The sequence below is a fragment of the Gorilla gorilla genome, chromosome 2 (genome assembly GCF_029281585.2).
Source record: "Gorilla gorilla gorilla isolate KB3781 chromosome 2, NHGRI_mGorGor1-v2.1_pri, whole genome shotgun sequence".
In the NCBI taxonomy this organism is placed as follows: Eukaryota; Metazoa; Chordata; class Mammalia; order Primates; family Hominidae; genus Gorilla; species Gorilla gorilla.
Genome location: NC_086017.1, coordinates 134,076,218 through 134,100,942, shown reverse-complemented (window position 1 = coordinate 134,100,942; position 24,725 = coordinate 134,076,218). Strand labels below are relative to the sequence as shown.

Genomic DNA, 24,725 nt, shown 5'->3' with positions numbered 1-24,725 from the left:
TTTTGTTATTATTGCCTTCTCCTATAAAGTCTTTTCTTTAGTCTTCTTGAACCCAAGGATGGCATGTTGATAACAAAATTAAATGTTTCTGAAAATGTACCAATGGTTTATGGGGACTCTGCAAAAGTTCCTAAAGAAGTAAGAATAAACCCCTTAGAACCAAAGGAACCAAAGAGCTATTGGTTACAGTAAATTAATATATTTATTCAGTAAATACTTTCTGGCATGGTTCTGTGTAAGATGCTATGCTTTAGAAGATACAAAAATTGAATTACATATTCTGCCCTCAAGGCACTTCTAGTCTTTCATAAAAGAGATAAAACAGATAAGTATATGAAAGTAATAAGCATTCCAAGCTAAAAGAGGCAAGGAATGATGAAGTGGAAAGATAAAGTAGGGGGAGGGTGGTCTAGAACCAGGAAAGAGCTTTGAAGACAGATAAAATGTAGTCAGGTACAAAGGGGAAGAAATGCATTCCATGCAGAGAAAAGAATGTGAATGTGATGGAGATGGAAATGGGAGAAACGAGTAACAACAGCATCAACAACTACTACTTCTACCAACAGTGACTGCTCTCAACACGCCAGGCACCAAGTGCTTTATATACCTGGTCTCACTTTATCCTTCCAACAACCCAATGCAGTAGGCACTATAATTATCCTGGTTTTCCGTCCCGCGCCGCCCCTCCCACCCCTCCACGCCCCCGCCCAGAATAGGAAAGGTTTAGGGACATTAAATAATTTGCTCATGGGCACAAAGTAAGTACGTGAACTGGGATTTAGATGATTCTGGAATTCATGTTCTCAGCCATTCTGCTATAGGGCATTGCTAGTGGTTTGGTTTGGCTCAAAGCGATGTTTGTGACAAGTGGGGAGAAATAAGGTCAGAAAGGAAGGTGGACACAAATTGATAGTATACAATTCTAGGCTAAGAATTATGGAAAATTAGACAATGGGGAACCACTGAAGAACAAGATTCTCATATGATGAAGGTTATACTTAAAGAAGATTAATCTATTAATGGGTTGTAAAGAGATCAAAAGTAAGGGAGGGAGAAATAATATTTTTCTGAGTACCTTCTCACTAAGCACACATTGTCTCATTTACCCTTCAGAATGGCATACTTCATGAGGTAGAAATGACTAACTTCTCTGTGACTGAACTGAAATGACTAATTTTTCTGTGCCTAAACTTTCTCATCTGTAAATTAAGATTAAATTATTTTCTATAAGTCAGACAGCCAGAAGGGCCATCTTCACAATTAGCACTTAGGTCTATCTGACTGCAGAGCCCATGCTCTTTCTACAGTTCTACATTAGGAAGTTTGTGGGAGAGTCACTGCAAAAGACTGACTGAAATCAGGGCCTGAATCAGAATAGTCACAGTAGAAATGGGAATCTGAGTGCTTGGGAGTTCATTAAAGAATAAAGCTAAAATTAAAAAAAAAAAAAAAGAAATGGGGAAAAAGAAGTAAGATGTCATGGAGGTTAAAATTATTAGACTTGGCAACTAATTAGATGTGGCAAACAAAAGGGGAAAAAAATTCAAAGAAATGTTGAGGTTTTACCTCTAGGTGATCGGAAAGATGAGAGTACTGAGCAACAGATCCATAGGAAGAAACTTAAGTTTGATAAAAAATGGGGACATTTTAACATCATATTTGAGGTGATGGTGGGCCGTGTTTAACAAGCAACTGAAGAATGGAATAGCAGCAGAGCTGGAGAAGCAGACGAGGTCTGCAACTGAAGGGAAAGGTTTAAATGAGCGTCAAAGAAAGAAGCAGGCCAAGGGAAATCCTTGGTAAACACTGTCAGTAAGGGATGGAAGAAGAGTCAGGGAAGGCAGATGCAGGAGAATCAAGCGAAACCTAGGAAGGAGAGACCATCAAGAAGAAAGATATGGCTAACAGTGCCTATAGATAGGCCAAAAAAAAATCTGACCTTAAAGTAAAAAGTATTAGACTTACTGAACAGGAGATGCTAGGATTCTCCTTAAATTTTTTTTTTTTTTCCAGAAAAGTGGTTGAGGGCTTTTTAGATCTCACAAATAAGTGAGAACATGCAATGTTTGTCTTTCTGTGCCTGGCTTATTTTACTTAATGATCTCCAGTTCCCTCCATGTTGTTGCGAATGACTGAATCTCATCTTTTTCATGGATGAACAGTACTCCATTGTGTATATGAACCACATTTTCCTTATCAAATTCAGATTGCAAGAGGTTGAACAACTGGCGATGTTAAGAGGTGGAAGCATTAAGTGAATACTACTGAAGTTAAAGGAGAGAAAAACAGGATGAAAGCTTAACAGAGATAATAGGATTGAGAAAATAATTCTTTTTTCTCTTACAGTGTTGGAGGGAGGGAGGAAGACTTGAATACATACATAGGTGGAATGAAATAATTCAGTGAAGATGAAATAGAAGAATCAAGAAAAAGGAAAAATAATTGATGAAGCAAAGTCCCAGAATAGTCCTTATGACGATTCAAAGAGATGATACCATTCGAAATCTCAAAGATGCCCAAAATGCCTAGGGAAACAGACTGTGGAAGATAAGAGAGAAATTTCAAGTCAGTTCCATCTAAATGAGCCTAATTTATTACTGAAGTATGACTGAATGAGACTAACAGTCTGGCACAAAAACACACTATTCTTTTCATCAGTGAGGCCCTTTATCATCACCACCTGTAAAAATCATGCATATCCTTCAAGGCTCCAAGACCTGAGTCTTCCTTCTTACCTCTTTTGGAGCATGTATCACATTCTACTTTGTGTTTTACTTATTGGATTGTATTTCCCTTTCTCATTCTGAGTACAGTTAATGTGTTTACTGTATTTCTAAAAAATGCCTCCACAAAATTTAGCATAATACTTTAGAGAAAAAAAATGATAAATACTTGTTGGATTATGAAGGGGATGTATGTGTGTGTATGTGTGTGTGTGTGTAAGAAAGAGAGATTAGTAAATCTATTTGGCTTGTGGGCACCAGCCAAAACAGAGCAGCATTTTCAGGCAACTGACAAATTATCTAGAAAATGATAAAATAGATGAAAAATATACAAGTGTCAAAGAAACTGACAGAAGTGTTTCTATCAGTTTAAACCCTAAATTTAGGGTTTTGTGAAGTTTTTTTTTTTTTAAAGTACAGCATAAAAGTAAAAAGACTAACAACACTAAATGTTGGTGAAGATGTGGAGTAATCAAAATGCTCACAAATTGCTTGTTGGGAAAGTAAAATCTTACAACTACTTCAGAAAACTGGCAGTTTCTTAAACAGGCAACCTTTTGACCTATCAATTCCACTCCTAACATTTACTCAAGGGAAATGAAAATATATGTCAAAAAAAGGATGAATGTTCATCGTAGCTTTATGTGCAATAACAAAAACTGAAACAAGTTTATGTCCATCAGCAAGAGAATAAATAAACAAATTGTGGTATATTCATACAATGGAATACCGCTCAGGAATAAAAAGGAACAAATTACTGAGACAGGCAACATGTATGTATGACATCATGCTGTGCAAAAGAAGCTGAACACAATAGTCACACAATGTAGTCTTCTTTTATATAAAGTTCTGGAACAAAACAAAGTTCAAGTGGAAAAAAATAAAAACAGTCGTTGTCTAGAGGATGGTGGAAATTGACTGAAAAGGGACACAAAGAAACTTTTTGGGGGAGATGGAAATGTCCTATATTGTGATAAGGGTGTTTAGTAATCATGTCTTTTTATTCTGTATTTTTGATGCTTTGACCTCTTGGGCCTTGCTGACCATGGAAGAACTGCCTCTCCCAGGGATAGCTAATTCCTAGTGATGGCAAACAACTTGTCTGAGTCCACCTTTCATATGCATTCCAATCAATCCAGACTCACACTACCAACCAACTCCTCTACAAGGCTCTCACAGCCAGGGCCATTATTTCCCTATCCCAATCATCCCAGGGCCACATGTCAGACAACCAGAGATAGAACCTATGCCCCAGAGTCCATTGAAATTATTCAAACTAGCCAATCTTAAAACCTCCTTACCCTGCCTCACCCATTCCTTACCACCAAAACCACAGTAAAAGTTCTTGCATGCAATGGCAACAAAAGCCAAAATTGACAAATGGGATCTAATTAAACTAAAGAGCTTCTGCACAGCAAAAGAAACTACCATCAGAGTGAACAGGCAACCTACAAAATGGGAGAAAATTTTCGCAACCTACTCATCTGACAAAGGGCTAATATCCAGAATCTACAATGAACTCAAACAAGTTTACAAGAAAAAAACAAACAACCCCATCAAAAAGTGGGCGAAGGACATGAACAGACACTTCTCAAAAGAAGACATTTATGCAGCCAAAAAACACATGAAAAAATGCTCACCATCACTGGCCATCAGAGAAATGCAAATCAAAACCACAATGAGATACCATCTCACACCAGTTAGAATGGCAATCATTAAAAAGTCAGGAAACAACAGGTGCTGGAGAGGATGTGGAGAAACAGGAACACTTTTTACACTGTTGGTGGGACTGTAAATTAGTTCAACCATTGTGGAAGTCAGTGTGGCAATTCCTCAGGGATCTAGAACTAGAAATACCATTTGACCCAGCCATCCCATTACTGGGTATATACCCAAAGGACTATAAATCATGCTGCTACAAAGACACATGCACACGTATGTTTATTGCGGCTCTATTCACAATAGCAAGACTTGGAACCAACCCAAATGTCCAACAATGATAGACTGGATTAAGAAAATGTGGCACATATACACCATGGAATACTATGCAGCCGTAAAAAATGATGAGTTCATGTCCTTTGTAGGGACATGGATGAAATTGGAAATCATCATTCTCAGTAAACTATCATAAGAACAAAAAACCAAACACTGCATATTCTCACTCATAGGTGGGAACTGAACAATGAGAACACATGGACACAGGAAGGGGAACATCACACTCTGGGGACTGTTGTGGGGTGGGGGGAGGGGGAGGGATAGAATTAGGAGATATACCTAATGCTAAATGACGAGTTAATGGGTGCAGCACACCAGCATGGCACATGTATATATATGTAACTAACCTGCACATTGTGCACATGTACCCTAAAACTTAAATAATAATAAAATAAAAAACAGTGGAAAAAAATAAATTAAAAGTTTTTGCCCACATTTTCCTCCTGCTCCCTCTGCCTCCTGACCCACATTGGTACATCCTTGTGTGCTCCCTTTAGGGATCAGTGAGTATAACAAACTATCTTTTCTATGACAGTCATCTCCTCCTCACCATACCTGAGTAATAATGAAACATATACTTTAAAACGGGGTGGACACAGCAAAGATTTGTGCATTTTAATATACGTAAACCTCCCTTAAACAAGAAAAAAATATAGAAATAAATTACTGAGTGGATGAGTGGGGAGTAGGTAGAAGTACAGATGAAAAAAGAATGGCAAAATGTTGATATATCGTTGTTACAGTTGAGTACATGAGAGTTAATTATACCATTCTGTTTATTTATACTATTCTGTTTACTTTGAAAATTTCCATAATAAACAGTTTTAAAAGAAGTAAAAGCAGAACACAGTACCCTTCATTTAATATTTTAACCCCATGAACAACATCTGTAGACTTCAGAAAATAAGTATGGCAAGATAAAAACATTCATGCCAGACTGTGGGGAGAGGATCAAAAGATTAGAAAGAGAAAAAAGTCAAGAAATACAAAAAAGATACGGAGAGTAAGATACTGTAACAGAGGGAGGAAAACCCTGAAAAATGATGTTTATCAAGTAACTATTAACCAGATTCTAAAATAAACTGAATAGTTTTATTTAGAAGTTCCAAAACATAAAAATATATTTTAACTTGGGGACCATAGAAAATATTATGTAGGCTTGGTCTGAATTAAAAGTAAATTTAAAGTTATATTAAAATAAGTTATAGGCTGGGCGCGGTGGCGCACGTCTCTAATCCCAGCACTTTGGGAGGCCAAAGTGGGCAGATCATGAGGTCAGGAGTTTGAGGCCAGCCTGGCCAACATGGTGAAACCCTGTCTCTACTAAAAATACAAAAATTAGCCATGCATGGTGGCATGCACCTGTATCCCAACTACTCGGGAGGCTGAGGCAGAAGAATTGCTTTAACCCAGGAGGTGGAGGTTGCAGTGGGCTGAGATTGCGCCACTGCACTCAAGACTGCTGGGTGACAGAGCAAGACTCCATCTCAAAAATAAAAATAAAATAAAATAAATTCTAGTTGTGAGTTACTTTTAAAACTTTTTTTTTGAGACAGGGTCTCACTCTGTCACCCAGGCTGGAGTACAGTGGCATGATCAAGGCTCACTGCAGCCTCAACCTCCCAGGCTCAAGCAATCCTCCTGCCTCAGCCTTTCTAGTAGCTGGGACTACAGTCACGTGCCACCATGCCTAGCTAATCTTTTAATTTTTTTTGTAGAGACAGGGTCTCACTTTGTTGTCAAGGCTGGTCTCAAACACCTAGGCTCAAACCATCCTCCCACCCTGGCCTCCTCAAGTGCTGGGATTACAGGTGTGAACCACTGCATCTGGCCCCTCTTCCTTAAAACAATAACAAATACCAGACTCTCCCCATTTTCCAAGTGTCTAACGTTTGGTGATCCAGGATGCCACTGCCAGCTACAGGTCAGGGTGGGGACTTATGGAAGTCAGGTGATACATGGAGTTTCTAACAGAGTCTACCTCCTGGTAAGTCAAGTTGGACCCCCACCCCTAATTTAGGTTATATTCCTGAATCCTGAGTGTCCATTAATGAACAGATATATTTTGCAATATTGACTGCCAGACCCATGGAATTAGAACTATTAGAGAAGGAAGGGCCAATGGAAGTTTTTGAGCTCCCCCAACCCAAATATCATCAAGGTAATTACAGAGATCAGTGCCACCATCCAAGTCTTAAAAGATGTATTGGTAGCAATTCCTATTATATTCCCATTTAACTGTCCAGTATAAGTCTCCAAAATGGATGTGTCTTGGAGGATGACAGATTGTAGGTTTCAACTGCATGTGCTTTTCCAAATGCAGTCTTCTTATGGAACAAAGCAATTCATTCTCTGACCTGTAGGTACTAATTTGGTGACACATTTTTCTCTATCCTAATAAACAGAGAAAATCAGAAGCATTTTACTTTTACCTGATAAAGATATCAGTATATTTACCATATTTTCACAAGGCTATGTCAACTTTGTGCCAAAGATTAGCAGACAGCAAAGGCTGGCAAACTATGACCCACAGACTAAATTTAGCCCACCATCTATTTTTGTAAGTGAAGTTTTATTGCAACACAGCCTCACTCATTCTTTTATATAACATCTATGGCTACTTTCATGTGTTATACTAACAGAGGCCATATGACCTGCAAAACCTAGAGACCGAAAGTTTTCGCTGCTAATACCAGGATCAGCAAAAATACAAGGATATCTATTCTTGCTACTTCATTCTTTTTGTTCACATCATTCATTTTGTAAAGCACAGAATTCTACATTTGCAGTTATTTTCTTTCATCCTTTCAAAGTTATCATTAAGTTGTCTTCTGGCTTTCATTGTTTCTATCAGATCGTGCATATGTGTGCGTGTGTGTGTGTGTGCTTGTTTCTTATGGTCTATGTTCATGTAGTGTAGTCTCTTAAGGTGCTTAATTATCTATGATTGTTTGCCAAACATTTTATTTTCAAAATCTTGTTGTAGACATAATTTGAAGCTTATGACACTATCTTCTTCCAAGAAAGATATTTGATTGCTTCTACCAGGACCTTTGGAGCATTAGCACAGTGGAATCACCTCACTCCAATTTTAGAGAACAATATGATTCAAAACTAAGTTCACCCATATTCCTAGGGTGCAAAAATCTGAGGTAGTAAACCAAAGCTGGAGAGACGCTCTCCAAAATGGGTAAAAGCACCAAAGGAAAAAGTAGCTCTGAACACTGGGCTCATCTCCCTGGGCCTCCATCCTCCTCTGCATCCCACTAATTCTTAGTAATCTTGTCGGATCTCCAGAGATATCAGGAAGATTATATTTGATTAAATTCTGTATTAGATCAGACATATATATTCTATAGAATATATACATTTCATTCAGCTTTTCTACATGTACTCAGTGGGACTGGTGGTCTGAATTACCTACTCCATCACTACTAGAGCTGGAAGTCTTCAAAGTAATAATCGAATTTATTAGTGATTTTAAAAATTGAAATAGAATCCACATTCAATAAAATTAATACTTTTAAAACACACAATTCAGGAGTTTTTCGTATACTCACAGAGTTGTACAACAATCATAAATACCTAATTCCATATTTTCATCACCCCCAAAATAAATCTTATACCTATTAGTAGTCACTGCCTATTTCCCTCCATTCCTCTAGCTCCATCAATCATTAATCTACTTCCTGTCTCTCTGGATTTGCCTATTCTGGACATTCCATATAAAGAGAATGATTAATATGTGACCTTCTCGTGATTGACTTCTTTTATTTAGCATAATGTTTTTAAGGTTCACAGATGTTGTTATATGTATCAGTACTTTATTCCTTTTTATGACTGAATAATAATACACTATATGGATATACCACATTTTATTTATCCACTCATCAGCTGATGGATAGTTGGGTGTCTACACTTTTTGGCTTTGAATAACGCTGCTATTCATGAATTATTTTGCATAATGCTACATTCATACACACATTTTTGTGTGGACATATGTTTGCATTTCTCTGGGGTACACCTAAGAGTAGAATTCCTGGGCCATATGGTGACTCTTTTTAACTTTTTGAGGAACTTCCAAACTGTTTTCCAAAGTGACTGCATAATTTTACAACCCCACTGGCAAAGTATGGGGATTCCAATTTCTCTATATCCTCATCCACACTTGTTATTGTCTATCTTTTTAATTTTAACCATCCTAATACGTATGAAGTGGCATCTCCTTGTAATTTTGCTTTGTATTTCCCTAATGACTATGAAACGTTGAACATCTTTTCATGTGTTAATTGTCCAGTTGTACAACTTCTTTGCAAAAATGCCTAGTCCAATCCTTTCTCCATTTTTAAACTGGATTATGTCTTTTTATCGTTTAGTTGTAACAGTTATTTACATATTCTAGATACTAGTTCCTCATCAGACATACGATTTACAAGTATTTTCTCCCATTGTGTCGGTTGCCTTTTCATTTTCTTAATAGTGTCGTTTGAAGAACAAAGTTTTTAATTTTGAATTGGGTGAGGTAGTACATGCCTGTAATCCAGACTACTCTAGAGGCTGAGGTGGGGGGATTGTTTGAGCCCACGAGTGCGAGACCAGCCTGGGCAACATTGCAAGAACTTGTCTCCAAAAAAGTTTTTAGTTTTGATGATGTCCACCTTATCTATTTTTTTTTTTTTTTGAGACAAGGTCTGGCTGTTGCCCAGGCTGGAGTGCAGTGGCACGATCTCAGCTCACTGCAACCTCTGCCTCCTAGGCTCAAGCCGTCCTCCCACCTCAGCCTCCCAAGTAGCTGGGACTACAGGCGTGCGCCACCACGCCTGGATAATTTTTGTATTTTTTGTAGAGATGAGGTTTCGCCATGTTGCCCAGGCTGGTCTCGAACTCATGGGACCAAGCGATCTGCCTGTCTTGGCCTCCCAAAGTGCTGGGATTACAGGCGTGAGCCACTGTGCCCAGCCTATTTTTTCTTTTTTCATTGTGATTTTGGTGTTAAGTCTTAAAAACCTAATATAAGATTATACAAAGATTTATATGTATGTTTTCTCCTAAAAGTTTTATAGTTTTGTTGTTAATTTTAAGTTTTTGATACATTTTAATTAATTTATATATTTTTTTGAGGTAGGGGTCCAACTTCATTCTTTTGCATGTGGATATCTAGTTGTCTTAGCACCATTTGTCAAAAAGACTATTCTTTCACCATTGTCTTGGCATCACTGTTGAAAATTTGTTAACCATAGTGAGTTTACTTCTGTACTCTCAATTCTATTCCATTGATCTATGTGTCTATCCTTAAACTAGAACCACACAGTCATGATAATTGTAGGCTGGTAGTAAGTTTGGAAGTGTGAGTCCTCCAACTTTGTACTTTTCCAAGATTTTCCAAGATTATTTTGGCTATGCTCTATCCCTTGCATTTCCATATGAATTTTAGGATCACCTTGTCAATTTCTACAAAAAAAGCCGGGATTTTTATAAAGAATGTGCTGAATCTCTCTATTAATTTGGGAAGTACAACCATGTAAATAATACTGTCTTTCAATCCATGAACATGAGACTATTTGTCATTAATGTAGGTGTTGTTTCTTTCAATTATGTTTTAAAGTTTTCAGTATATAGGGTTTTCTTAATTTCATTTTCAGATTGTTCATTGCTAGTGTATAGAATACAATTGTTTTTTATATTAATCTTGTATCCTGCAACCTCACTGAACTCATTTATTAGTTCTCAAATAGTTTTTCAGTGGATTCCTTAGAATGTTCTATATAAAAATTACATCATATGTGAATGGTGTTATTTTATTTCTTCCTTTGCAATCTACATGCCTTTTTATTTATTGTCCTTGTCCAATGGCCTGCTGTGGCTTGAACTTCCAGTATAATGTTGAGTAGAAGTAGTGTAAGCAGACATCTTTGTCTTGTCCCTGGATCTTAGGAAAAAGCATCCTGTCTTTCACCATTAGATATAATGTTAGTTGTGGGTTTTCCATAAGCGACTTTTATCAAGTTGAGGAACTTCCCTTTTATTCCTAGTTTGTTGAGTGTTTTTTTGTTGTTGTTTTTTGTTTTTTGTTTTGTTTTTCTGCCATGAAAGGCTGTTGAATTTTGTCAAATGCTTTTTCTGCATGTATTGAGATAATCATGTGTTTTTCATTTCTTATTCTATCAATATATTACATTAATTGATTTTTGGATGTTAAAGCAACCTTGCACACCTGAGATAAATCCCACTTGGTCAGGGTGTACAGTCATGCATCCTTTAACAATGGGGATACATTCTGAACAATGTGTCATTAGGTGATATTGCTGTGCAAACGTCATAGAGTGTATTTACACAAACCTAGATAGTATACCCTAATACATACCTAGGCTATATGGTATAGCCTATTGCTCCTGGGTTACGAACCTGTGCAGCATGTTATTGTGCTGGCTACTGTAGACTACTGTAACACAATAGTATTTGTGTATCTAAACATAGAAAAGGTGCAGTAAAAATATGCTATTATAATCTTTTGAAATCACCACCATATATTCAGTCTATCACTGACAAAATGTTGTTATGTAGCACATAACTGTAATTTTTTCTTTTAGAGACATGGTCTTGCTCTGTCACCCAGGCTGGAGTGCAGTGGTGTCATCATTACTCACTGCAGCCTCAAACTCCTGGGCTCAAACGATTCTCCCACCTCAGCCTCCTGAGTTGCCGGGACTACACATGCATACCATCACACTAATTTTTAAAAATTTTTTGTAGAGATGGGGTCTGCCTATGTTGTCCAGGCTGGTCTCAAACTCCTGGGCACAAGTGATCCTCCTGCCTCAGTCTCCCAAAGTGCTGGGATTATAGGCATGAACCACAGTGCCTGGCCTAATTTTTTAAATACGTTGCTGGATTGGGTTTGCTTGTATTTTGCTGAGGACTTTTGTGTCCATATTCATAAGATATATTGGTCTGCATTTTACTTTCTTTGTGATGACTTTGCCTGGTTTTGGTATTAGGATGATACTGGCCTCACAGAATACGGAAGTATTTTTTGTAGAGACAGTGTTGCACCACATTGTCCAGGCTGGTCTTGAACTCCTGAGCTCAAGCCATCTACCTGCTTCGGCCTCCCAAAGTGGTGGGATTACAGGTGTGAGCCACAGCATCTGGCCCTTTACTGTTTTTTTGGAACTGTTTGTAAATAACTGGTTATTAACTCTTCATTAACTGTTTGGTAAAAATCACCAGTAAATGTATCTGGGCCTGGAGTTTTCTTTGTGGGTAGTTTTTATTACTAATTGAATCTTTTTGCTTTTACAGATCTATTCATATTATCTTCTTGCATCATTACCAGTAGTTGGTGTTTTTCTAGGAATTTATCCATTTCATCAAAGTTATTGAATTTAATGGGAGACAGTTGTTTATAGTATTCTTTATAATCCTTTTTATTTCTAGAAGGTCAGTAGAAATGCCATCCTTTTCATTTCTTTTTTCTTTCACACAGAGCCTCGCTCTATCACCCAGGGTGGAGTGCAGTGGTGTGATCTCAGCTCCCTGCAACCTCCACCTCCCACGTTTTAAGCAATTCTCGTCCTCAGCCTCCTGAGCAGCTCGGATTACAGGCACGTGCCACCATGCTCAGCTAATTTTTTGTATTTTTAGTAGAAATGGGGTTTTGCTATGTTGGCCAGGCTAGTCTCGGAACTCCTGGCTTCAAGTGATGCATCCACCTCAGCCTTCCAAAGTGTTGGGGTTGCAGGCATGAGCCACCGTGCCTGGCTCCTTCATTTCTAATTTGAGTAATTATTTTCTGGGTCAATCTAGCTAAGGGTTTGTCAGTTTTTTCAAAGAACCAACTTTTGGTTTTGTTGATTTTTCTCTACTGTTTTCCTATCCTCTATTTCATTTGTTTCTGTTCTAATCGTTATTTCCTTCCTTCTGTTTGCTTTAGGTTTAATTTGCTTTTCTTTTTCCATTATCTTTAAGTGGAAAGTTGTCTTCAAATCTGGTTTTTTTTTTTTTAAACATAGGCATTTACAGCTATAAATTTTCCTCTAAATTTAGCTTTTGCTACTACATCCTGTAAGTTTTGGTATGCTGAATCTTCATTTTCATTCATCTCAAAGTACGCATTTCCCTTTTGATTTAGTCTCTGACCCATTCACTATTTAGGAATGTACTGTCTAACTTCCACATATTTGTGAGTTTCCCAAATTTCTTTCTGTTTTCACTTCTAATTTCATTCTAATGTAGCTGGAGAACATACTTTGTACTATTTCTATCCTTTTAAATTTATGAAGGTTTTGTTTTTCTTTTTGTTTTGTTTAGCTTAGCATAAGGTCTATCCTGGAGAATAGTTCACATGCACTTGAGAAGAACATAAATTCTGTTGTTAAATGGAGTATCCTAATAGATGTCTGTTATGTCTCACTGGCATATGGTGGTGCAGGTGTTCAAGTCTTGTATTTTCTTATCTTCTGCCTAATTGTTCTATCCATTATTGAAAGTTGTGTATTTAAGTCTCCAACTACCATTGTTCAATTGTCTATTTCTGTATTCACTTCTGGCAGGTTTTACTTAATGTACTTTGGGGCTCTGCTGTTAAATGCATGTATGTTTATAGCTCTATCTTAATTGATTCACCCTTTTATCATTATAAAATGTCATGCTTTACCTCTCATACCAGTGTTTGTCATAAAGTCCATTTTGTCTGATATTAGTATTGGTACTCCAGCTCTCTTTTCCTCTTCATTTATCTTTTTTTATCCTTTGACTTTCAATCTATTTGTATATTTGAATCTAAGGTATGTCTCCTGAAGACAACATATAGTTGCATCTTGTTTTTTTATTTTTACTCCAATCTTACAATCTCCATCTTTTGACTGGATTATTTAATATATTAACACTTTTTAAATCCATTCATATATAATATTATAATTGATATAGATTTACATCTGCCATTTTTTCCCTTTTTTCTTATCCATCTCATGCCTTTTTTGGCTCTATCCCTCCTTCACTTTTTTTTTTTGCATGAAGTGAATATTTGGTAGTACAGTATTTTACTTTAATAATTTTTCACTATTTTTTATTTGCTTTGTGGTTGCTCTAAGCTTACCATGTACATCTTAACTGCAAGAATTTATACTAAATTCTAATGAGCCACAGAAACATTACTCCTATATAGCTCTATTCCCTTTATCTCCTTTTTGTGGTATTGCTGTTATACATAACAATAAACATCACAAACTCCGTAATGCATTGTTATAAATTATGACCTTATATAATTTTATGTCTTCTAAAAATGCTAAGAAAGGATAGTAATTATATGTTTATAGCTCTTGTTAATATTTATCTTATCTTTCTGGCTTTCTTCACTAGTTCCTGTTGATTTGAATTATCATCTGGAGTAATTTCCTTATCCCAGTACAACTTTACTACCACCCATGTCCTTTTTGCTGTATGTGAAAACATATTACATTTCTATATGTTATAGGCCCAAATGACATTATATATACACTGTTTTATATGATCACTTTTTAAATCAGTTAAGAGTAGAGAGTAGAAGAAAAATGCATTAATGTATTTTTACGAGTCAGAGTCTTGCTCTACTGCCCAGGCTGGAAGGCAGCCTACCTCACTGCAACCTCAAATTCCTGGGCTCATGGGATCCTCCCACTTTGGCCTCCCAAAGTATTAGGATTACAGGCATGAGCCACCACACCTGGCCTTTACTGTCTTTTTTAATTACTTAATTACATTTACCCTTGTTCTTTGCTTTTTTTCAAATGGATTCAAATTATTTTCTAGGGTCACTTGTTTTCATCCTAAATAATTTCCATTATTATTATTATTATTTTTTTTTTGAGATGAAGTCTTGCTCTGTTGCCCAGGCTGGAGCACAGTGGCGCGATCTCGGCTCACGGCAATCTCCACCTCCCAGGTTCAAGCAATTCTCCTGCCTCAGCCTCCTGAGTAGCTGGGATTACAGGCGTGTGGCACCATGCTCAGCTAATTTTTGTATTTTTAGTAGAGACAGGGTTTCACCATGTTGGCCAGACTGGTCTTGAACTCCTGACCTCGTGATCCACCCGCCTCGGCCTCCCAAAGTGCTGGGATTACAGGCGTAAGCCACAACGCGCAGCCAAGAATTTCCTTTATTATTTCTTATAAGGTGTTTCTGCTAGTAACGAATTCTCTTATCTTTCATTTATCTGTAAATATCTTTACTTTGCCTTCATTTTTTTAAAAGATAACTTTGCTAGATATAAGATTCTTGGTTACTGGTAGTTTTTATTTTCTTTCTTTCAGCACTTTGTATGTCATTCCATTGCCTACTAGTCTCTATTGGTTCTGCTAAGAAGTCAGCTGTTAATCTTATTGAGGTTCACTGTAAGTGATGAGTTTTGGTTTCCTTTTAACTTTTATTTTAGGTTCAGGGACAGGTTTGTTATACAGGTAAACTCATGTAAGTGACAAGTTCTTTTTCTCTTGCTGATTTCAAGATTTTCTCCTTGTCTTTAGTTTTCAGCATTTTACTATGATTCATCTATTTGTGGATCTCTTGTGTGTATCCCATTTGGAGTTCACTGAGCTTCCTGCAAGAGCAGATTAATGTTCTTCAGTAAATCTGGGAACTTTTCAGCCATTATTTCCTCAAATATTTTTTCTGCTTTTTCTCCCCCTTCTTCTTCGGTATCCTGTCACACCTATGTTAGCATGCCCCGTTTTTTTGAGGTTCCATTCATTTTTCTTCATTCTTTTTTCTGTTTTTCAGATTAGATCATCTCTATCAATCTATCTTCAAATTGCTAACTCTTCTGCCAGTTCAAATCTATTGTTACTCCCTTCTAGTGAATTTTTCATTTTAGTAATTTTACTTAATTCCAGAATTTCCACTGTGTTTTTTAAAAATAATTTCTCTTTATTGGTATTGTCTATTTGATGCAACATTATCATACCTCCCCCTTTACTCCTTTAATAGTTTCCTTTAGTCTTTGAATACGATTATAATGATTACTTTGAAGCCTCTGTCTGTTAAATCTGACACCTGATTGCTCTCAGAGGCAGTTTCTGTTACCTACATTCTGCCCCCTCTACCCCATGCCCACAGTGTGTGGGTCATATTTTCCTTTTTTTTTTTTTTTTTTTTTGAGACAGAGTTTCACTCTCGTTGCCCAGGCTAGAGTGCAATGGTGCAATCTCAGCTCACTGCCACCTCTGCCTCCTGGGTTCAAGCAATTCCCCTGCCTCAGCCTCTCGTGTAGCTGGGATTACAGGCATGTGCCACCATGCCCAACTAATTTTTTTTTTTTTTTTTTTTTTTTTAGTAGAGACGGGATTTCTCCATGTTGGTCAGGCTGGTCGTGAACTCCCAACCCCAGGAGATCCGCCTGCCTTGGCCTCCCAAATGCTGGGATTATAGGTGTGAGCCTCCACACCTGGCCATATTTTCCTGTTTCTTTGCATGTCTTATAATTTACTGGAAATTGGACATTTTAGATAGCATATTGTAACAATCTGGGTACTAGCCCACTCTCCCCCTACCACCCTTGACCAACTGGGCTTGTTATTGTTATCTGCTTGTTTACTAACTGACTGGATTATTTTAATGAAATTTGTTACCCTCTTCTCCCACATTTGTATGTGAAGTGTTGTATTCAGTCCAAATTTAAAGAATGTTAACAAACTAAAGCATGTCTAGAGGAAGCTTCTAGGATGGGGAGAACTTGAAATGCCATAAATCAAAAGGCTAAGTGAACTGGAGTTTGGTTTTTTTTTTTTTTTTTTTCTGATGGAGTCTCGCTTTGTCACCCAGGCTGGAGTGCAGTGGTACGATCTCAGCTCATTGCAACATCCGCCTCCTGGATTCAAGCAATTCTCTGCCTCAGTCTCCCGAGTAACTGGGATTACAGGTGCCTGCCACCACACCCAGCTAATTTTTGTATTTTTAGTAGAGACAGGGTTTCACCATCTTGGCCAGGCTGGTCTTGAACTCCTGACCTCGTGATTCAAAACGGTGCATGTTTGTTACAGTTTAATTGAAAATTTTGCCCTTTGTCAATATAGAATGATAAATGTGTTTGCCTTGTATTCTATAGTTGATATTGTCTTACATTTTTATTTCTTTTTTTATTATACTTTAAGTTCTGGGATACATGTGCAGAACGTGCAGGTTTGTTACGTAAGTATACATGTGCCATGGTGGTTTGCCACATCCATCAACCCATCATCTATATTAGGTATTTCTCCTAATGCTATCCCTCCCCTTGCCCCCCACCCCTTGACAGGCCCCCGTGTGTGATGTTCCCCTCCCTGTGTCCATGTCTTCTCATTGGTGAATTGGAGATATTTATATGAAGTAGACTAGTCTAAGAGGATGGAAAGGACACACAGTTGCTGACTTAACTGTTATTCTGGTTCTGCTGAAGGAAAGGAGAAACAGATCACAAAACAAACTAGTAGACATAGGGAAGCTGACTTTAGCTCAATTATATAAGGAAGTTTTTTTTTTCCTAAAGCCTTAGGTTGGAATAACTTTCTTAAACAAATAGTCTGACAATGGCGTATGCTACCTTATAAAATAATGAGGAGTTCATTTTAAGCAAAAGTTTATATCATTTCACAACTGTTGAAGATAGTATTCCTTCTTTGGGATGGGAGGTTTGAGCAGATGATCATTAAAGTATTTACACCTTCCGTGACAGTCAAGAACCCTGGCCTTGAATGTAGCCATTTTAACAAAATGCAAAGCACTTTACATGCCTATAAATATGCAGTACAAAGAACCTATTTTTCATTTCTAGAAAAATGTTTACAAAGAAACCTTAAATGTTTTCCTAGCCATATACGAAGATCAAATCAAAATGGATTAGACTTAAATCTAAGACCTCAAACCATGAAGTTACTAAAGGATAACATTGGGGAAACTCTCCAGGACACTGGCCTGGGCAAAGATATCTTGAGTAATACCCCACAAGTACAGGCAACCAATGCAAAAGTGGACAAATTGCATTATTTTGAGTTTAAAAGCTTCTGCTCAGCAAAGGAAACAACAAAGTGAAGAGACAACCCACAGAATGACAGAAAATATTTGCAAACTGACAAGGGAATGTGAATCCCTATATTCATCTGACAAGGGATTAATAACTAGAATACATAATGAGCTCAAACAACTCTATATGAAAAAATCTAATAAGCCAATTAAAAAATGGGCAAAAGATCTGAATAGACATTTCTCAAAAGAGACATACAAATGGTAAACAGGTATATGAAAAGGTGCTCAACATCACCGATCATCAGAGAAATGCAAAACAAAACTACAACGAGACATCATTTCACCTCAGTTAAACTGGGTTTTATCCAAAAGACAGGCAATAATGAATGCTGGTGATGAGGTGGAAGAAAGGGAACACTGTTGGTGGGGATGTAAATTAGTACAACCACTATGGAGAACAGTAGTAGTTTTGAGGTTCCTCAAAAACTAAAAAGAGAACTATCATATAATCCAGCAACCCCAATGCTAGCTATATACCCAAAAGAAAGGAAATCAGCATATCGAAGAGACATCTGCATTCTCATGTTTACTGCAGTATATTCACAACAGGTAAGACCTGGAAGCAACCTAAGTGCCCTTCATCAGACAAATGGATAAACAAAATGTGGCACACATACACAACAGAGTATTATTCAGCCATAAAAAAAGAATGAGATCCTATCATTTGCAACAGCACGGATGAACTGGAGGACATTTTATTAACTGAAATAAACTAGGCACAGAAAAGAAAAGTTTACATATTCTCACTCATTTGTGGGAGCTAAAGTTTAAAACAACTGAACTCATGGAGATAAGAGAGTAGAATTTTGGTTACTGGAGGATGGGAAGGGTAGTGGGGGTGGGAGAAAGGGGGATGGTTAATGGGTACATAATATAGTTAGCTAAAATGAATAAGATTTAGTACTTGATACCACAATAGGGTGACTACAGTCAACAATAATTTATTGTACATTTAAAAATAACAGAGCACAACTGACATGTTTATAACACAAAGAAATAATAAATGCTTGAGGTGATGAACACCCCATTTACCCTAATGTGATTATTACACATTGCATACCTGTATCAAAATATCTCATGTACCCCATAAATATATTACACACCGAATATGTACCCATGAAAATTAACTTTTTTTAATTTTAAATTTAAAAAAATGTTTTTCTAGCAAAGAGATCCTCTGAGGTTGCTATTTGAAAGTATTTTCCCGATTAGTCACACATCTGGTAGCTGACTTTATAAATCACTGAAAGGATTGCTTTGAACTTCTATATTCTCTCATGTACTTGATTTAAAATATTAGAATAAAGTAATTCATTTTCAAGAGTTTCTCAGTTTTTCCCAAGGATTTTTTTAAAATAAAATAACTGAGATCCAGAACTCACCAGAAGAAATCTTACCAGCACCTTTACAGTCAACAGAAAATGCTGATGTGACTCCATTGGCTGACCCCAGTTCGCACATGGAAATTTGATAAGGAGGCCTCAGCTTGATTTCCGTCTGCATGTCAGAAAGATTTATCTTTGTTGAAAGAGACCTGGGATTATTATATCGCTGCTTGGTCCTCTGAATGAAGTTATCTATGTAAAATAAAAAATAAATTTCCTTGCAGTCACTTGTCAATTAATCATTTCAGAATATGATGTTTATGGATAGTAAATACCACAGGTAGTTTATTATCCAAAATTGTTCAATTCGTCATGAAATAGTCCAATATTACTTGTGTTTAATGATTAATGTATCATGGAATCATCAGTCTTACCCTCCAGAAATCAGTAATTTTAAATAAACTAAGGATTTAACACTACCTAAGTGTATTACATCCACTTCAAGAAATTACAAAAACAAAAAACAGCTTTAACTTTAAACCAAAGTCTTGAATTTTTTTTTTTGAGACAGGGTCTTGCTCTGTCACCTAGACTGGGGTGCAGTGGTACAATCATAGCTCACTGTAACCTCAAACTCCTGTGCTCAAGTGATCCTTCTGCCTCAGTCTCCCAAGCAGCTGGGGCTACTGGTGTGAGCCACCATGCCCAGTTTATTTATTTATTTTTGTACAGACAGGGTCTATGTTGCCCAGGGTGGTCTCGAACTCCTGGCCTTAAGTGATCCTACTGCCTCGGCCTCCCAAAGTGCTGGGATAAAAGGCATGAGCCACCACACCTGGCCCAAAGTCTTGATTTTTATAGAGATTCCTATCTCATGAAATATTAAATCTGTCAGATTTACCAGCTGCCATTACATAAGAACACACACTAGAAGTTGCATGTTTTTATAAATCTGTTTTCTTTTTATTGCTTACACCATTAGAATGTAGGTTTTAAAGAATAAATTGAATAAAACTAACATAAGACATTTCCTAAATATTTTCCAAGTGGAATTTTATTTTTACTATTTACAACATGGTGTTTTTTTTTTTCTTCTACATCAGAAGTTGAGCAAACTACTGCCCACAGGCCAAATCTAGCCTGCTGACTATTCTGTAAAGTTTTATTAGAATATAACTGCACTCATCTACGTACTGCCTATGGCTGCTTTCGAGCTACAACGGCAGGGCTGAATAGTTGTGACAGGGACTATATGATCCTTAAAGTCTAAAATATGTACTATCTGGTCCTTTCCAGCAAATGTTTGCCATCCCCTATTCTACATGAAGCAGACTATAAAAGATTATTACAGAAAAGCAAAAGTCTGAATCTCTGGCTTATAAATTTCTCATTGAGAAGTTATCCTCTGGCATTAATTCTTTGGACCAATACTCACAACCCCCTTCACAGCTCAAACACAATTTTTTTCTAACAAGCATCTAAGTAAAAAGTTACCATAATTTATAGATCATTTACCAAATTATTCTATCAAAAGCAAGATAGCAGAAGTCCCCCCTCCACCCAATATTAGATTTGAAATTGCTTATGATTGGATGCAGACAGAATAAAAAGGAAAAAAAAATCAGGCCCTTACCAAATTCAATGAAACAGTATGGTCTGACAGCAGTATTTGTCTTCATCATGTTATAAGTAGTAATGAACTCCTTCTGAAGCTCATCCAGGAAAGAGAAGGCGAGAACATTTGGGTAATTTTCAGTGCACAACATCATGTAGCTCACTCCCAGAGAGCTAATAAAACTATAGTGTAAAAAACATTGGTTTTAAAATTTCAAATTAAATCAAGGTAATTCACTGCTTCACAAGACTGGTTCTATACACCATAAACTGCTACTACGGTGGCAATGAAGATCTTAACATTTATTATATATTCTAGGAAAAAATGTAAAGGAACCAAAATATAGTACTATTTTAAGTTGTGGTTTAAAAACAGAAGACAAAAAATAGAATGTACTACAGAGGGACACACAATACGGTTCTAACATTTCAGTTATCACTTGGAGTAAAAAGCAGGGGAACGGATATACAAATGTATTGTAAGTATTACAGATAGCTTAAAGTCTAACCCTTCAATATGTTTTCCACTTTTGAGTCCAGAACCCTTTCAAGATTCTGATGACAGGAACACTCTCCCTAGAAAGATGCCAGAACACAGAAGATTGCACACAATTTCAAGGTGATCACTGACCTCCTGAAGTCATCATTGACACACCCCAGAATCAAATCCTCTACTTTACACAGTAATTAATTATGAACCATGGGAGGGGGGAATTTATGAGTTTATATAAAAAACAAAAGGAGAAATGAGGGCTATGGCTTAAAGCAGAATGCTGAGTGTTGACTGGTAAACGTAGAGGAAGTGCTAGCAATGGAAAAATCAGCATTTTGCAACCAACATAGTAAAGATTGGATCAGGCAAGGACAATCATGGATGTTAAATCTAGGGGGAAATTTTTATGGATTAGTATATTTGCATGGTTTTAAAATGTCTTTCCATGGATTGTTTCTTAGTTGCAAGGGGGAAATATTATACAGTAGAAACTAGGTAACTCCTTCACCAAGTACTCTCTAACATCATTAATGTTAGATGGACATTGTGTGTCTCGAGATGTTATATCCTGAGAAAGACACATCAGCTATATAATATTCTGAGAATTTAATCATTAAGAAAACACCAAAATGATCAACATTCTATTTTTGAAAAGGAAAAAGTGTATTCTTTAAAAGTGCCAGGGTTGTAAAAAAGAAATAAAGGATGTGGAAATGTTGCTAATCAAAAGAAGCTAAAGAGGCCGGGCATGGTGGGGGCCTGTAATCCCAGCACTTTGGGAGGCCGAGGTGGGTGGATGATCTGAGGTCAGAAGCTTGAGACCAGCCTGGCCAACATGGTGAAACCCCGTCTCTACTAAAAATACAAAAATTAACTGGGCATAGTGGTGCATGCCTGTAATCCCAGCTATTCAGGAGGCTGAGGCAGGAGAATCGTTTGAACCCAGGAGGTGGAGGTTGCAAAGAGCCGAGATTGCTCCATTGCACTCCAGCCTGGGTGACAAGAGAGAGACTCTGTCTAAAAAAAAAGAAGCTAAAGAGATATGATGACTAAATACAATACCTAACACTAGTCCAAATCCCGTGCCAAAAAGCAAAAAAAAAAAAAAAATGCTATAAAGCATATTCCTGGGTCAACCGACAAAAAAAGGAAAGTTGGCAGTAGAGTAGATAAAGTATGGTATGAACGTTAAATTTACTGAGGCTGATATGTGTACTGTGGTTAAGTAAGAGAATATCCCTAATTTTAGAAAATATACTCTGAAGTAGTTATGAAGAAAGGGGCATGGTATTTATAAGTTTCTCTCAAATGGTTCAGGAAAAAAAAATAAATCACACAGTTAAGTAGGTAGGTAGATAAAATGAGAAGACAAATGTGGTAAAATGTTGACCAAAGGTGACTATGGGAACAGGTGTTATTTGAACTTTTCTTATTCATACAACTTTTCTGTAAGTTTGAAATTACTTCTAAATAACAAATTCAGAAATTAAAAATGAAAAAATAAGCACTGAAACATGAAAATTAACCATATTCTATTGGAAAAAAAGCTTTCTAGAATCTAGTATATACCCCACTATAATAAATAAGCAGAGCACAAAACACAAAGTAACCCTTTTTAATGAGTCACCTAAACATCATTGCATAGCACTGTCAATATAGCTGGTCTAGATCAGGGGCAGTAAACAGCATGCAGGATGTAATTCACCACTCCTATGCTGGACTCTGCTAATCTACACAGTAATCTTTTTTTTTTTTTTTTTTTTTTTTTTGAGACGGACTCTTGCTCTGTCACCCAGGCTGGAGTGCAGTGGCACAATCTCGGCTCACTGCAACCTCCGCCTCCCGGGTTCAAGCGATTCTCCTGTCTCAGCCTCCTGAGTAGCTGGGATTACAGGCACACACCACCACACCTGGCTAATTTTTATATTTTTAGTAGAGATGGGGTTTTACCATGTTGACCAGGGTGGTCTCAAAACTCCTGACCTCAAGTGATCTGCCCACCTTGGCCTCCCAAAGTGGTGGGATTACAGGTCTAAGTCACCACGCCCGGCCTACACAGTAATTTTTACTGTAAAATTCTGATCCATACTGGTCACCTTACTATTTTCTTTCTCGAATAACATAGAAGCAGAATTAATGTTTAGAATAAATATGTTCACAGGATTCAAATTTAACAAGAATGAAAAATAAAAGGGTATACTGCACTTAAAGTGTCTTATCACTCTTGCCCAGATACCCAGTTCTCCTTCCCTTGGGCAATTCAGGTTAGTAATAATTTCTTATGTATCCTTCCTGTGAGAGTTTGTAAGTAAATATGTGTGTGAATATATACATGTGACATATATGTATATATATATGAGTCCTTTTTTAAAGACCATCCTAGGCAGCCAAATGGGCTTGCCACCTACTAGTCGTCTATTACTAGTGGTATGGGATATACTAGTGGTGAAATAGTGCTCATCTTATGGTTCTAGAGTAACCTGGTTGTTCCTTTCTGAAGCATCACTTAATACACAGTCATTTAGTGCAATGTTTTTCAAAGTGCAAGTTGTAAACCACTATGTCATAAAACTAGTTTAGTGAACTACAGCATTTTCCAGAAATTGAAATAAAATATAACAGAAACTATTGGAATATTGTTTCATAAAACTTTTTAGTTTCCTATATGTGTATATATAGCGTTCACAAAGTAAAATGTATCTCTTCTTAAGGATCATAGTCAAATTAATTTAGCCATAGCATATTGCCTTTTTCTACAAATTAATATCTAAATCAAAGGCCAAAATATGCTTTGTCAAATGATTTTCTTTCCAAAAAAAATCTTCACTGTCATTATCAAAGTTCTTTGACATGTCATTAGCATTCAAATATACCCCATAATAACCTCAATAACCTGAAGACAATTGGTAATTGGCTTCCACATCCTAGGAACTCCCAACTGGCTAGCTAGGAGTTATTTGATTATCCTCCATTAATATGACTGAAGTTTTTGGAACCCATTTTTTGTATTATGTCAGAGTCTTACTGTATTTCCATATTAATAACAGTCAGCCACAGACACCTACATGACAGTTTATCCTGAATGGTTTATCTTACTTGTGCTAAATGTAACTAGACAACTGTATGTGAAATAAAGGAAACCCTATGTCTTTAACATGGCATGTGAGCATTTTCAGGGAGTCTTTATTTTACTACAGTTGCAAGATTCTCTCTGAAAAGGCTATAGTGTGTTCTATAACATTATGGCTTTTCATAGTAAATTTAGTTTTATAATGCTTTATTTGAAATGCAAAGCTAGTTTTCCCAAAGTATATACAGTTCCATTTATGTTTGTGATGAAAAAATTCTGCTTTTTCAACAATCATGGGACAGATTGAAATACTCCCACCACTTCACTGAGGACTACTCATAAAATAGTCTAAAGTCATTACAGGCATGCCAGTTTGTGCATGCTTTTGCTGTGTTCATCAGGTTCACCTAGCTAATATTTTATAGACAATCTGGCAGATGTCTATCTGCCTTGAGGAGAAAGAAGAGAA

General features: G+C 36.9%; 1 protein-coding gene across 6 annotated transcripts in view; it reads right to left on the bottom strand.

Moving 5' to 3' along the window:
* The window catches only part of SEC22A (SEC22 homolog A, vesicle trafficking protein), an 87,991-nt gene that overhangs the window by 45,480 nt on the left and 17,786 nt on the right, over positions 1–24,725 (bottom strand). For all 6 annotated transcript variants that reach the window (XM_004036190.5, XM_063704111.1, XM_063704110.1 and 3 more), the window contains exons 3-4: positions 20,713–20,876; positions 19,137–19,331 (exon numbers count right to left, since the gene is read on the bottom strand). In XM_004036190.5, coding sequence (XP_004036238.1) covers positions 19,137–19,331; positions 20,713–20,876 — 359 coding nt within the window. The remainder of the gene's footprint in view (positions 1–19,136; positions 19,332–20,712; positions 20,877–24,725) is intronic.